At 50.1% G+C, this 14,340-nt stretch overlaps 1 protein-coding gene and 1 pseudogene across 5 annotated transcripts in view; one reads left to right on the forward strand and one right to left on the reverse strand.

Annotated features, from left to right (window-relative positions):
* Positions 1-14,340, forward strand: part of WDR37 (WD repeat domain 37) — a 76,064-nt gene that overhangs the window by 24,900 nt on the left and 36,824 nt on the right. For 2 of the 5 annotated variants that reach the window (XM_060659407.3, XM_060659409.3), the window contains exons 7-10: positions 1,176-1,247; positions 4,456-4,500; positions 6,142-6,218; positions 13,647-13,884. In XM_060659407.3, the coding sequence (XP_060515390.1) occupies positions 1,176-1,247; positions 4,456-4,500; positions 6,142-6,218; positions 13,647-13,884 (432 nt within the window). Of the gene's footprint in view, positions 1-1,175; positions 1,248-4,455; positions 4,501-4,594; positions 4,682-6,141; positions 6,219-13,643; positions 13,885-14,340 lie in introns of all 5 variants that reach the window. The other 3 variants (XM_060659405.3, XM_060659408.3, XM_078450501.2) reach the window with 2 other exon arrangements.
* Positions 8,558-9,040, reverse strand: LOC132695165 (U1 small nuclear ribonucleoprotein C pseudogene; annotated as a pseudogene).

Consider the following 14,340-nt stretch of genomic DNA (forward strand, 5'->3'; position numbering starts at 1 on the left):
AGCCCTTTTAGCCTGTGGGACTCCTGGAGCAGGTGTTAGAGACCCTTTTTTCTCATTAAAGAAAAGATAGGTTTTGAAAGCTATCCAAGGTGCGTAACCTAATAATACCCTTTCCGACCAAAATTACTGAGGTTAAAAATGGTGCTCACTTATTGAAAATGATTTTTCCAGGTACTTAGTAGATTGTGCTTTTTTTTTTCTTCTTTAAGTTAGTTTTGAGAGCGAGAGAGAGTGGGGGGAGGGACAACGACAGAGAGGGAGAAAGGATCTGAAGCAGGCTGTGTGCTGATAGCAGAGAGCCTGATGCCGGCCTTGAAATCATGAACCTCAGATCATGACCTGAGCCGAAGTCGGACACTCAACTGACTGAGCCACCCAGGTGCCCCACTAGATTTTGCTTTGTTTTGTTTTTGAAAAAGTTTATTTATTTATTTAGAGATAGTGAGTGAGAGGCAGAGAGAGAAGGAGAGAGAATCCCAAGCAGGCTCCATGCTGTCAACACAGAGCCTGATATGGGGCTTGATCCCACAGACTGTGAGATCATGACCTGAGCCGAGATCAAGAATCAGAAGATTAATTGACTGAGCCACCCGGGTGCCCCTGATCTGCTTTTTAATAGAAGTAGAAAATTTTACAGCAGATAGAACCATGAATGAAGAAAGTTGACTTGTTTAAAATTATGTTCACTTGTGAGCACTCCCCAGGGTTGTAGAAATTCCCTTACAGTTAAAAAGAAAGAATGAAAGGGTCTGTTTCTGGTATCTCTGAGATCTCGTTTGGATAATTGACATTTATTTTTCAGATTTTCTATTATGTAAGAGGAAAGGCCCAAACACATACGTATGATCTCAAATAATTTGTAACTGGAGTTTTGCATTTATTTACTGTGTGATGATCTGGAAAGTGTTAATTCAACAAAACAGTGAAGCTGTGATGGGTTAGAAGGACCCTGGCGAGGTGCAGTCAGTGTGACCATGTGCCATGAGTCCCAAGTCCCTGGGTATCTGTTTGCCACCCCCTTGACCCGGGACAGGTCACCCACTTCTCCTGTCTTGGAAACGCGGTTTCTGATCTAGAGTCGGAAGAGATACTAGTGGTAATGTGACTTCTCACTTTCATTTGAAGACTGTAGAATTGGTGGTGGGTCAGTCACTCCTGTTCTTTGGATCTTGCAGATCACACGGCCCTGCTGTGGAGCATAGAGACAGGGCGGTGCCTCGTCAAGTACTCAGGCCACGTGGGGTCAGGTGAGTGCTCCGGGGCGGGCTGTGCCTTGTGCTGGGAGGGCACTGACCTGGCTGCCCACCGGTTGGGCCCTCGCGACGGGCGTGCCGCCTCTGGCAGGGAGCCTCAGGAAGGGACCGCTCTGCTGCCCTGCACGCAGAGCAGGACCTGTCTGCGCTTCATTTACGGGCGCCTAGAAAGCCACCTGTCGACAGCTTTGGAACTGAAGTGTGGACATCGTCTGCGATCGTGTACTCGTTTTAGAGGTTCTCTTTCGGCGTGTGCTCTGCACATGTCAGGGCCCAGGGAGGGATGCTGTGTATCCCGGGCTTCCTGCCGCACCTCCTGTCGCTGCCGGTACGGCCGCTCGTCCCCTCCTGTGAGCCGCCCCTGCATGCTCCCTTGTGTCCTACCACGTCTCTCTCACTTCCCTCCGGGCGCCTGCTGTGCTTCCCTCCTCCTGGCACACCCTCCACTCCGGTGCCTGTCGGCTGCTTCCTCGTTCACTCTCCCCTGCCCAGCCGCCGCCGCACCCCTGCCCTTCGTAGACGGCCCGGGTGTGCCTGCCCTCCGCTTCTTGGGCTTGGGTGCCAGCCCTTCCCTGGGTGGGGGACGCATCTTGTCCTGTCTGGGCTGTGACCCACACTTTCCCCTTTTTTGGGGTTTCGTTCCCACGGGGTCCCTCAGCATGTGTCTTCAGTCCGCTGCGGGATGGTGCCCAGGCGGGGGAGGCAGTGCTCACGGCGCAGGGAGGCACTGTGGCTTGTTTCCTCCGCATGTTTATTCCTTGAAAGCGTTTATAAAACGAAACACGTGCACATCATCGGAAAATTCAGAGGGTATTAGCCAGCCCGTGTAGACAGTTACAGCACTTTGCTCCCTGCCCTCTACTCCATTTCACTTCCCTGAAGGGAACCAGTGTCGACAGCTTTACGTATTCTGCTCTTTTCTTTCATTTTTCAAGTAGTCTCTACCCCATTGTGGGGCTCAAACTCACGACCCTGAGATCAGGAGTCACACGTTCCTCCAGCAGAGCCAGCCGGGCATGCCCTTCTTCCGTTTTTCGAAATAGCCTATTTTATTATTTCTGAGTGTTGGAGTTTTAGACAAGTGCTTCCTCCTGCTGGAAGGAGGGCTGTCTCCCTTGCCTCGGATGAGGTCCTCCAGTCTTGTCCTCACCAAGCGGCGACAGCACAGTTCTCGTTACTCATGGCTATGTGTGTATTGTTCACAGCTGCTTGTAACGTGCCTTGTTTTTTCTTCCGCCTGGTTTCTGCATCCATCCCTGACTCATCCCTGTGCTCCTGTGTGACGTGCCTTTCCGGTGGCCATACTCGGTGCGGCATCTCTGTTCCTTTGTTGTCCCTTCCCTGGAGCTTCCCCTCTCGCTGGACGGCCTGGACGCCCAGCTCTTCACCGGCCACCCTGCGCACCTCTCTCCCGTGTCCTCTTGCCCCAGCACGTGGGGTGCACACTGCCCTGGGCGTCAGGAGGCTGGGTGACGGGAGGTGGAGCGCTGATGTCTGGCCTTCCCTTCTGGGGTGCTGTCCTCACAGACACCGTGTCTGCATTGCTCGTGTCCTGGCTTTGGTCTTTCCACTAGGTGGTGTTGCGATGACGTGGCCAAGGTCCCGTTAACCTGAAGGGAGTGGTTCTCCCCGCCTGGGATTTCTATGGGCATAGCTCACTGCAGGTGGTTTGCCGTGTGTGTTCTGCCTCGTTCTGGCATCACCTGAACAGAGGACCCTCCTGTGCCTCGTCCCCTCTGCCTCCAGAGTCACGTGCTGGGCTTCGTGGCTGCCCCTGCCCGACCCCCAAGTAGAGCCCTCTTGTGCGGGGGATGGTGCTTCTTCCTGTTGTTCTTTTATGTTTATGGTAAAGTTAGGCACACAAACCATTTAAAGATCGGGTGCCTCTGAAGCTTGCTGTGAAGAACATTGGTCTCTGGTGGCCTCTCCCTTTCTGCTCCCGGTGTGGCCTCTGGGAATTGAGTTAGCCTCGTGTTGGGGGTGCTGTGCATCTTTGGAGAAGGTGCTGGCGGGGCTCACCTTCCTGTTCTGCCTCAGCCACGGTCAGCAGACCCTCTCCCGGGGGACGGGGCTCAGTTTTGCTGCAGCCCGCCCCCTGCCGGGCGGCACCTGTGCGCATGTGCAGGCCCGTCCCCATTCAGTGGCGCCGTCCCTTCGGTGAGCTGGCGCACGGTGTGCATGTTGCAGCTGTGACAGTTGTGAAGCGCCTGTGTGCCGGGTTCTCGGCCGAGTGCTCCGCACGTGCTCTTTCATGAAGCATGTGTCACGGCCGTGAGGGCCACCTGTGGCACTGGTGGCGCGTTGAGGTTTGCAGGGACGTCGAGGTGAGAGGTGGCCACGGAGCTTGCCGCTTGCTCCTGGCCCTAGGGGCGTCCTGCTGTGTGTGCATGCGTGTGCATGCATGTGCACAGGGTCATGACAGCTTGCTGCCGGTGCTGAGGAGGCTGTGGTATCTACCTGCTCCTCCCACACTTACCCGCAGTCTACACTTGCTGGACTTTTCATTTCCTCAGGAAAAGAGAATTCCCAGTGGTGTAGCTGGTGGAATCTTTCTGAAAGAACTTGCTTCATTTTCTGGAACTTTCTGTGCACTCTGTTCTGTCGTGTGTTCGCTGTGTGGGTGTGAGTGCTGGCTCCCTCGCAGGGTGGTCCCAGCAGCCAGGCTCCGGCCTCTGCACACTCTGGCTCCTTCTTGTGTGCACCCCACTCCTGCTCCTTCTTCCTGCGAAGCACCTCGGTCCTCCCACAGCTCGAGGAGGGGACCGTCCGTGTGGATCCTGACTCTCTCCGAGCTGGCGAGGCCTGCCGCCTCTGCTCCCGGGGTCTCCTGGAACGGGACGGGAGGGAGGGTGGGGAGTAAACAGTGTCCCTGCTGTGGTCTGTCCCCATCTGTTGTCATAAGTATGGTTTCTCTTTCATCCTGATTCATTTTTCACTCGAGAGGACTTCCTTGTCTACAGAAAGAAGTAGATTATTAGTGTTGTTTTTCTGTATGTCTTATATGTCAGTAATTTGATCATTCATGTCTAGTGAGTTTTTCATGCATCTCTGCATTTATTCTTAGGTTAATTGGGTGGGAGGATCTAATATTGAAATTAAGTTTTTTTAATTCTTAAAGTTACCTTGTAATGCACGTTGTTATGAGAAACGTTGATGATATGTCGTTATTTTATACCTGTTTTGTAATGTTTTTGTTTTGCAGTAAATTCTATCAAGTTTCATCCATCAGAGCAGTTGGCTCTCACTGGTATGTTGATCTTTTTCTTCTTTATTGAAGAAAGTTATAGATAATTTAAAAATAGCCATAGTCGTTCCTTTCTCGTTGGTCCCTTCCGTAAAAGTCAGGTCATCATTTTGTGAAATACTTGAGGAATGGAGGAAGGAGGACACATCAAGTGGCACTTGTTTCACCTGTAGTGTATTGTCAGGTGAGCTTGGCTCTCCCGGGAGACTGCACGTGACCCACCCTGAGCTGGTTTTTGTGAAGCCCTTGGTGGTTGCCCACTTTTCGCTCGCACCACAGAGGGAACTTGGTTTTCTGAACACCTGTCATTACTGCGAGTTCCTAATCCTGCATGCGTCCGTAACAGAGGAGGGCAGAAACAGTAGCCCAGGTCACGGCAGTCTGCGGGACCAACGTTTTTCCTCCTTTCTGGGCGCTCCTCAGTGGTGGCCGCGTGGTTTTGCCGTGATTTTATGTAGTAGTTTGTACAACAGCTTCATTGTTGAACTGAGGGGTCTTCCAGTAAAATTGTCTGAAGACTCCTGTGACTTTGGGGGACACTGACAGTAATCTCGAGGGTAAATGTTTAGAGAGAGTGGAGGTCAGCAAGCTTTTTTTGTAAATTATCGTAACTAAATGTTCCATCTTTGACAGCCACATGGTCCATGTCACAACCACTCAGCTGTGTTAGTGTGAAAGCAGGAGAGGTAGTGCACGGGTGAGTGGCTGTGGCTGTGGCCCGTGGGCCAGATTCTGCTGACCCTGGGGTAGAGGGTGAGAGTGGGGCCAATCAGGTGCTTTTCCATGTGAGCAGAATATGGTGGGTCTGAACAGGCCTTGACCACAGCTAGTTGATGCCCAGGTAAACACGTGGGGAATAAAGTAGGTGAGAATTTTCCACTTCATGAAATCGGTGAGTGATTGTGAGGAGGGAGGGTGGGGGGGAACAGTGATGGCCAGAGTTGGGGCGGGGGGGAGGGTGGGGGAGACCGGTGATGGCCAGAGTTGGGGTGAGGAGGCAGGGGAGAGGCATGCTCTATGGAGGTTTGCACGCGGGGCAGGAGAGCTAGCAGGGCAGGCAGTGAGCTCGTCTGACAACTTGAGAAATGTGCCACTGTCCACACGTGGCCGCTTTGGGGAACCTCTTAGCCACAGAGGGAAGCGAGGTTCAGACAGTACCTTGTGAGGGCAGCTGGAGATGCCCACCCTGCACGTCTGTGTGCCCTTCCCCGGCCCTTCTCTCTGTCCCATGTGCACAGCACCTGGCACACCTGGCCGGTGGCAGTAAGGCCCCAGACCCGCGGGGCCCAGCAGGCTGTGAGCCCGCTGATGTTGGGCGCAGGGGAGGACGTATTTGTGTGGGGCTCCACTTTTCTGAGGTACTGTTCGGTGTACTTAGCTTCGATAGATGGACAGGATAACCTGTACTTGTGAGTGTTGCCTGAACCTTCACAGCTTTTCACCGTAAAATGAAAGGAGGGGGTATTTTTAACCACCATCTTAATTGTGTGCATTTAGCCTGTTGTCAGCAGCATCACGCAGTCTCAGAAGCGGCTCTCGATCATTGAGTCACAGAAGTCTGAGGACGCTTGGCCAGAACCTAGCAGAAAGCATCTTATACCTGGTGTGCACTGTGGGTAATTGTGCCCTGATTTCTGTCCTCAGCTTCTGGAGATCAGACCGCCCACATTTGGAGATACGCCGTCCAGCTGCCAACGCCCCAGCCTGTTGCTGACACCACTGTAAGCAGCACCTTTACTTACCATGAAAGCGCCACTTGGGGTATGTTGTAGGGTTCTGGACACTTGCAAAGTTTAGGCCAAATTTATATGGTCTCTTAAGAAAAAAATTTTTTTTAGATGTTTATTTATTTTTGATAGAGGGAGAGTGCGAGGTGGGGAGGGCAGAGAGAGAGAGGGAGACACAGAATCTGAAGCAGGCTCCAGGCTCCGAGCTGTCAGCACAGAGCCCGATGTGGGGCTTCAACTCACAAACCGCGAGATCATGACCTGAGCCGAAGTTAGATGCTCAACCAGTCGACTGAGCTACCCTGGCGCCCCCAAATTTATATGGTCTTACAGACTGGATGTTTGTGACCCCCCTTTAGAGTTTGAAGCCCTAACTGCCCCCCAGTGTGGCTGTATTTGGAAGTGAGGTACTGAGGCTGGGGTTCTGTTGGCATAGCATTAGTGTCCTTCCTCAGACACCAGTGAGCTTGCATGTGTTTCCCTTCCCTGCTGTACCTGGGAGCTGCCATGTGAGGATGTAATGACAAGCTGGGAAGGCTTGCACCAGAAACCGAATAGGCCGCACCTTGATCCTGGCTGCCCGGTCTTGGTGTTTTGTTCTGGAAGCCTGAACAGAGGACAGTGTCGAAAGTGAAGTTCCCTGTTTATATATGTGTGCATGTATGTTCTCGCCCCCCTTTCCACAGCTAGTAAACGTTGGCCATCAGTATTTAAAAACTATACAATTAGGTCACGTTTCTTAACGTTTTATATGTTTTAGACCACGAGTCTGTCTTTCACGTAAGCTGAACTGGGGACGCCTTGGTGGCTCAGTCGGTTGAGTGTCAGGGTCTTGGTTTCAGCTCAGGTCATGATCTCACAGGTAGTGAATTGAAGCCCCACGTCAGGCTCTGTGCTGGCAGTGCGGAGCCTGCTTGGGAGTCTCTCTCTTCCCCTCCCTCTCTGCCCCTCCCCTGCTCTGTCTCTCTCTCTCTCAAAACTAAATGAATTAAATAAACAAACGTAAGGTAAACTGTGTAAGTCAGTGTGTGTGACGTCATCTTCAAGGAGGTAAAGGTAGGTGGTTGACAGCAGGTTGCATATTGAGAAGAAGGATGGGTGGATTTAGACCATAAAGCCTTCAGTTAGCTTTTTTCCACTCGGATGTAGTTGTTCCCTTCAGCCCAACACCGTTTCTGGTCACACAGAGGCCTCAGGTAGCCTTCTCCTTGCTTCCGTTGCAGGAGAGCCGAGGGGTCACTCAGCCTGGCCCTGTGCTCTCACGTGGGCGGACACGGTGCCGGGTAGCGCGGAGCTGGGGATGCACTGTGGCCGGAGTCGCCAGGAGGACGCCACTTGCCCTCTGGCCATGCTGCTTCCGCCTTGGAGTGTTGTGTTACTTGTTTCTTTCTTTGAAACGTTGTAAACATTGTTCTCTTTGGAGATGGATTAAGTAATTACAGTGATGAGTAGGAATTGTCTTCAGTGGGGAGATCTAAACAGTTCGTTTTTATTTTTATTTTTTATTTATTTTTTGAATGATTATTTTTATTTTTTAATATTAAATTTATTGTCAAATTGGTTTCCATACAACACTCAGTGCTCATCCCAACAGGTGTCCTCATCAGTGCCCATCACCCACTTTCCCCTCTCTCTCACCCCCCATCAACCCTCAGTTTATTCTCAGATGTTTTATTTAAGAGTCTCTTATGGTTTGCCTCCTTCCCTCTCTGTAACTCCCCCCCCCCGTGGTCTTCTGTTAAGTTTCTCAGGATCCACATTAGAGTGAAAACATATGGCATCTGTCTTTCTCTGTGTGACTTATTTCACTTAGCATAACACTCTCCAGTTCCATCCACGTTGCTACAGATGGCCAGATTTCATTCTTTCTCATTGCCAAGTAGTATTCCATTGTATATATAAACCATATCTTCTTTATCCATTCATCAGTTGATGGACATTTAGGCTCTTTCCATAATTTGGCTATTGTTGAAAGTGCTGCTGTAAACATTAGGGTGCAAGTGCCCCTGTGCATCAGCACTCCTGTATCCCTTGGGTAAATTCCTAGCACATTTTTATATCTATCTATCTATCTATCTATCTATCTATCTATCTATCATCTATTATTTAAAACAGTTGACAATTTTATTTTCACATCTCACAATACAAATGAAAATTGCTTTTTTTTTTTTGTCCCGCTACTCCCTTGGAAAAACTATTCTCTGTTTGATAGGAAGGAGGAGCAAGTCTTCCTTGTCATGCTGTTAGAAAACACCCAGAGTCACAGCACCATGATCTCCTGGTGAAGTAGAACAAGTAATATAAAATGGATATAAGGAGGTTTCTGTCTCTCCTTACCTGTCTGGTCAGGTCATTCCTGGCCGAGTGGGCATCATCGTGGGACGGACGGGGGAGGTCTCATCATTGGGGGCCCCAGGCGTCATTGGCATGTAGCCTCCCATAGGCAGCCTCATTCCAGGAGCGGGTCCCACTGGCATCATCCCAGGAGGAGGAGGGCCCCCCATATGGGGTGCTGGCGTCATACCAGGGCAAAGAAGACCCGGGAGACGAGGGGGAGGTGGGATCATTGCTCCTGCAGGCGGAGGACAGAGAGTGGAGCAGGAGGAACCTTTTCTTGCTGAAGTGCAGCAGTTGCTCTGTCCATCAGGCTCTGGGCTCGCTCTTGCATCCATTTCTGATAGTGGATCTTTCACATTCTCTTTGTGTTTCCTACTACCGCAGTGTGTCTTTCTCGCAGACGGAGAGTCATGGGTGAGGTATGTGTCGCAGGAGTCACAATAAAACTTAGGCATGTTGCTCTGCAGACCATTGGCCACTCTGTCGTACGTTTTTATTTTTAATTAAAATTTTTGTTTTAAATTTTAGAGTGTGAGAGTGCAAGCAGGGTAGGGGCAGAGAGAGGGAGAGAAATCTCAGGCAGGCTGCACGCTCAGTGAGGAACTCGACATGGGGCTCAATTCCACAACCCTGGGATCACGACCTGAGCTGACATCAGTTAGGCATTTAACCACCTGAGCCACCCAGGCGCCCTCTGAACAGTTCATTTTTAATGGAGTGTTTTGCCTTTTATTTTAACATGTGTTTTTTTCCCTCGTGGAATAACCAGACTGTTATTTAATGTGGCCATTGGCTCAAGAAATAGTGCTGACAGATGATAAGGCAGAGGGGCCAGGGAGAGGGTTCAGCAAATGTGTTAACGTTGTATGGATTTGTTTTCAAAGGAAATAAGAAAAATTCTAGTTTTAGCAGAGGGAAAAAATCACATATAGTACTTACGTTATAAAAACGTAATATATTATTTACGACGTTAAATTGACCCTGTTTTCTTCTTTGTGATTTTGCTTGTGTTGGGTGCAGGGACTGTGTGTGATTGATAGTTGCCACCTCAGGCTTTTGGGGTGACTTGGGGCAGCCCGTGTCAGTCAGTGATGGAGCCTCGGAGGGTCCCACGCGGCCTGCCCTGGAGATGGCACTTGTCAGAAGCTCTCGCCGCCTGGGCTTGCCTCGGGTTGACTTAGCAGCTCGCCTGCATTTTAGAAGAAACTCTATTCTGTTAAGATCCTTGTTCATTTTCGGGGCGCCCGGGTGGCTCAGTCAGTTGAGCGTCCGACTTGGGCTCAGGTTATGATCTTGCGGTTTGTGAGTACGAGCCCCGCATTGGGCTCTGTGCTGACAGCTTGGAGCGTGGAGCCTGCTTCGGATTCTGTGTCTCCCTTTCCGTCTGCACCTCCCCCTTTTATGTTCTGTCTCTCTGTCTCTCTAAAATAATTAAAACATTAAAAAAAAAAAAAAAAGATGGTGGGGCTCCCGGGTGGCTCAGTTGGTTGAGCGTCCGACTTCGGCTCCGGTCATGATCTTGCGGTTTGTGAGTACAAGCCCCACGCTGGGCTCTGTGCTGACAGCTCAGGGCCTGGAGCCTGCTTCGGATTCTGTGTCTCCCCCTCTCTCTGTGACTCCCCTGCTCACGCTTTGTCTCTGTCTCTCAATAATAAACATTTAAAAAAAATTTTAAAAAAAGGTCTTGTTCGTTTTCATCAGTACAGCTTTTTAAAATTTTGCTTGGGCCAGAGAGTTTTAGTTGGCATCTACCAAGAAATATTTGATAAAGAAGTGTTTGGGTGGTGAGTGGAGACACTTTCAGATGGCCTGTCAGGTCACTGTGGGACCCCAGCTGTGTGATGTCGAGCAACTGCTTTAATTCACTGGGTGGCTTCACTTTCCCTGTTGAAACAGGAAGATCGAATCAGGTTACCCACGTGGCTTCCAGGGACCCTTCCTTCACGAGAACCGTGATTCAGTGGCTCCTTGGTCCTGTGGCTGCTCGTGTTTGGGAGATCCACTTAGCATTAAGTCGACAATGTTGGACATTCTACTCTGCTGTTGCTGGCGGTCAAAATGGTTCAACTGAAATGGATTATCCCCAAGATGTGGGCAAAAAACACACAGACCATTCTCACTCTCCTTCCCCTGCTCTTCACGTCAAGTGTTAAAAGAGCTTATAGGGGTGCCTGGGTGGTCAGTTGGTTGAGTGTCCGACTTAGGCTTGGGTCATGATCTCGCATGTGGGTTCGAGTCCTGCATTGGGCTCTGTGCTGACAGCTCGGAGCCTGGAACCTGCTTTAGCTTCTGTGTCTCCCTCTCTCTCTGCCCCTCACCCGCTCATGCTCTGTCTCTCTCTGTCAAAAATAAAAATAAACATGAAAAAAATTTTTAAAAACCTGTAATTATTTGTGAATGCGACTTACTATCTTTGCATTTTAAAATACTTTCAATTCTTGTCTAGTTTGGACAAATGACTTCTGTGAAGGTTCCTATTGACCTTTCCATCGTGCATCCCGAGAGCTAGAGCTCTCGAAATGGGGGTCCCCTGGACCCGCTCTGAGGAAATCCCTGCATTCACGCTTACTTGTCACTTTTTCCTTCACAGTTCTCAGGGAAAAGCACAGCAGGTGCACCAGTTCTGTGTGCCAGCGGTGAGCAAAACTCTCAGGAATTTTGGGATTATCTTTGACGCGTCTCTTCTTCCCCACCTGTTTTCCATCTTCCATTTCCATCTGTCTGTGACATCTCACTGCTTCTGGTTCTTCTGTAATTCTGGGATGCACTCCTCTGTCCTATCTCCCCGGCTACCCTTTATGTAACACTTACCCAGAGATCTCTGCTGAGCCGCAGCTCCACCTGGCACCCCTCTTCTGTGCCTGCCTGAGGCACCGTGCAGGCCGGCCCTGCCCGTCAGGGCCAGAGAGGGCCCGGGGGCTCCTCACGAGTGGCTGTGGGAGCTGAGGAACCTCGTGGTCAAGGGGCCAGTGTTGGCTGGAGGAGAGCCCCGAATCACAGCATCCCCATGCGGCATCTCCAGGGACCGCATTGCTCTTCCTGTTGGGGTGCGGTTACCGGTCAGGGTCCTTTCTCCTGGAGCAGGTTACGCTCCTGGGGTCCGTCCTCATGCTGTTAGCCTGCAGGGGCCGTCACCTCTAGTCCCTGCCGAGGCTCCCCATTCCGCCCTGGACTCATGTTGTATCCTCTCTGCACGCACGAGGTCAGGAGTGGTCTTTCTGGACTTGTACTTGCCACCTTGCCAAGCCCTTTGCCAGTCCCTGGCGCCAGCCCAGACCGGATGCATCCGGTGTACCTCCCTCCCTGCCAGCCCGCTTGGCCCTCTTCCTGGGTGTTCTCCCCTCATCCCTCTTATGCTCTCCACCCTGCAGACCTCCCTGACTTTGCTTCATAGTCTTTAGTGTGCTTTGAGATCGGTAACTCTGCATAACACGTGTGTTTAACTTTCCTGCTGGATCGAGAGTCCCTGTGCTTCCTGCCATTTGATCTGGGAGTGCCCTGAGCGTGCACTCCCGGCATGCTGCCTCCCGTGGCCGCTGCCCCGCTCCGTGACTTTCCACTGTCCTTACCCCCTCGGGTTTCCTACACAGACCTCAGACCCTCACGCCGTCCGCACCCTCCTCTGATTCTCTGTGTGTTCCTCCTGCTGTGGGGCCTCGCTCATTGGCATCCCTTCCATGTGGCCCGGCTCCTGGCTGTCAGTCCTTGGGCAGCTCCGTATGGAATGTGATCTGTGTCTCTCCCGCCTCCTCCTCTGAATCCACCTTTCCCACCTCCACGCCTGTGACTTTGCTGTTTGTGTAGCTTCTTGGGGCTTTGGCACCTGCTCTTCAGTTAGGAATGCTGTTCCCCTAAGTGTTTGTGCCTGGATCCCTTGTTTTCTTCATGCTCCAACTCAAATGTCACTTTAGCAGAGGGTCTTTCCCTGATAATTCTGTATAAAATAGCCCTCGCGACTGCCCATCCCTCCATCTGCTCCGTTTCTTAGTGCTTATTACTGCCTGAATCTGTGTGTGTGTGTGTGTGTGTGTGATACATCCTTATGCTTTGTGCATGTGCCTGTGACCTATATCCCTACACTGTGTGTACGTGTGACCCATATCTCTATACTGTGTGTGTACGTGTGACGTGTGTCCTTACACTGTGTGTATGTATGACCTATATCTCTATACCGTGGTACGTGTGACACATATCTCTACACTGTGTATGTGTGATCTATATTTCTGTACCATGTGCGTGTACATGTGACACATTTCCCTGTACTGTGACATTACCACTCTAGCATGTGTGTTTACATGGCACGTATTTCCATACTAGCATGTGTATACATATGCCATACATTGCCATACGAGTATGGATGTATGTGGATGTGTGTGCACACGCGCATACATATGCCCCTGTGTGTGGTCTGTCTTCCTCGCTAGCATGTAAACTCCGTGAAATGAGGACGTTTCCAGTCTCTGTGGCTCTAGTTCCATTGTTCCGCATGTCCATGTGAGACAGAGGTCATCTTTCTCTGCTGTGGGACTGGCGTGTGGTCTGGCGGTGTTTAAGCACCTGATATTTGTTGAATGAAAGATCAATGTGTTTTCTTAAAGAGCTGAAGCCTTTTGTGTTTTCATTTTAGTTTTTGACAAAAGACCTTACAGGAAAATAAAATGAACTCCTATCTGTTTCTATAGCAATAGAATTCTAAGTAGCCTTCTGAGAATTGAAATGTTTCTTTTTTTATTGTGATAAATTACTGACTTTCAAATGTATTTTATATTTTAGTACATTGCTCCTAATATGTGGTAAAAATTTGCCATTTTATTGCTGACTGGAAATGGACTGTAGCTTATTGATGTCATAGTGGCCTTAATTTTGTTCTCGTCTTATATGAGGTCGTGGGTTTTAATCAAGTAGATAATCATGAAGTTGATAAACAGTCATCAAGCTCCAGATACTTGCCAGATACCGTGCTGTTGTTGGTCATAATGATGATCAAGTTCTAGAAAGACAAATGACAACAGTCTGATTGTGTAGCTGTGTCAGAAAAGACTCAAGATTCCCAGGGAATTTCTTCTCTGCTCTCCCCATCAGCAGCAGATATGTGGCGAAGATGAAGTGGAGTGCTCCGATAAAGACGAGCCTGATGTTGACGCGGATGTGTCCAGTGACTGTCCTACCATCCGGGTGCCGCTGACATCTCTTAAGAGCCACCAGGGAGTGGTCATAGCCGCTGACTGGCTGGTTGGGGGGAAGCAGGCAGTGACGGCCTCCTGGGACAGAACGGCGAATCTGTTTGACGTGGAGACAGCGGAACTCGTTCACTCTCTGACAGGTACTTTAAGTGTTTGTGATTTCCAGTTGGCGTGCTTTTGATTTATGTGCACGTGTTTATATCTTACCTTGCAAATTACTTCTTGTCCAGGATTATTTTTAGTTCTTGTGGTACCCAGATTGTGATTTTTCAGGGACCCTTTCTAAATTACAGAACTGTTTGTTAGCTAAACTTATTTTATCTTTAAGGGATTTAACTGTAGCATGTAATACCTAGATATTTGAAAAATGGTTGTTCTGTCAGCTTCCTATTGCTTTGTAGCAAATTTCCAGAAACTTAGTGTCTTAAAATAACATGGATTTATAAGCTCATGGTTTCCCTGGGTCTGGAGTTCTGGGCACATGCTCGCTGGTCCTGTGCTCAGGGTCTTACGGGTGAAACGAAGGTGTGGTCTGAGGCTGTGATCTCATCTGAGGGTTAGGTTCTGTCCTCTTACTTACCGCTGGTGGAAGGATT

Source organism: Panthera onca, chromosome B4 (assembly GCF_046562875.1).
Source record: "Panthera onca isolate mPanOnc1 chromosome B4, mPanOnc1 haplotype 2, whole genome shotgun sequence".
Lineage (NCBI taxonomy): Eukaryota > Metazoa > Chordata > Mammalia > Carnivora > Felidae > Panthera > Panthera onca.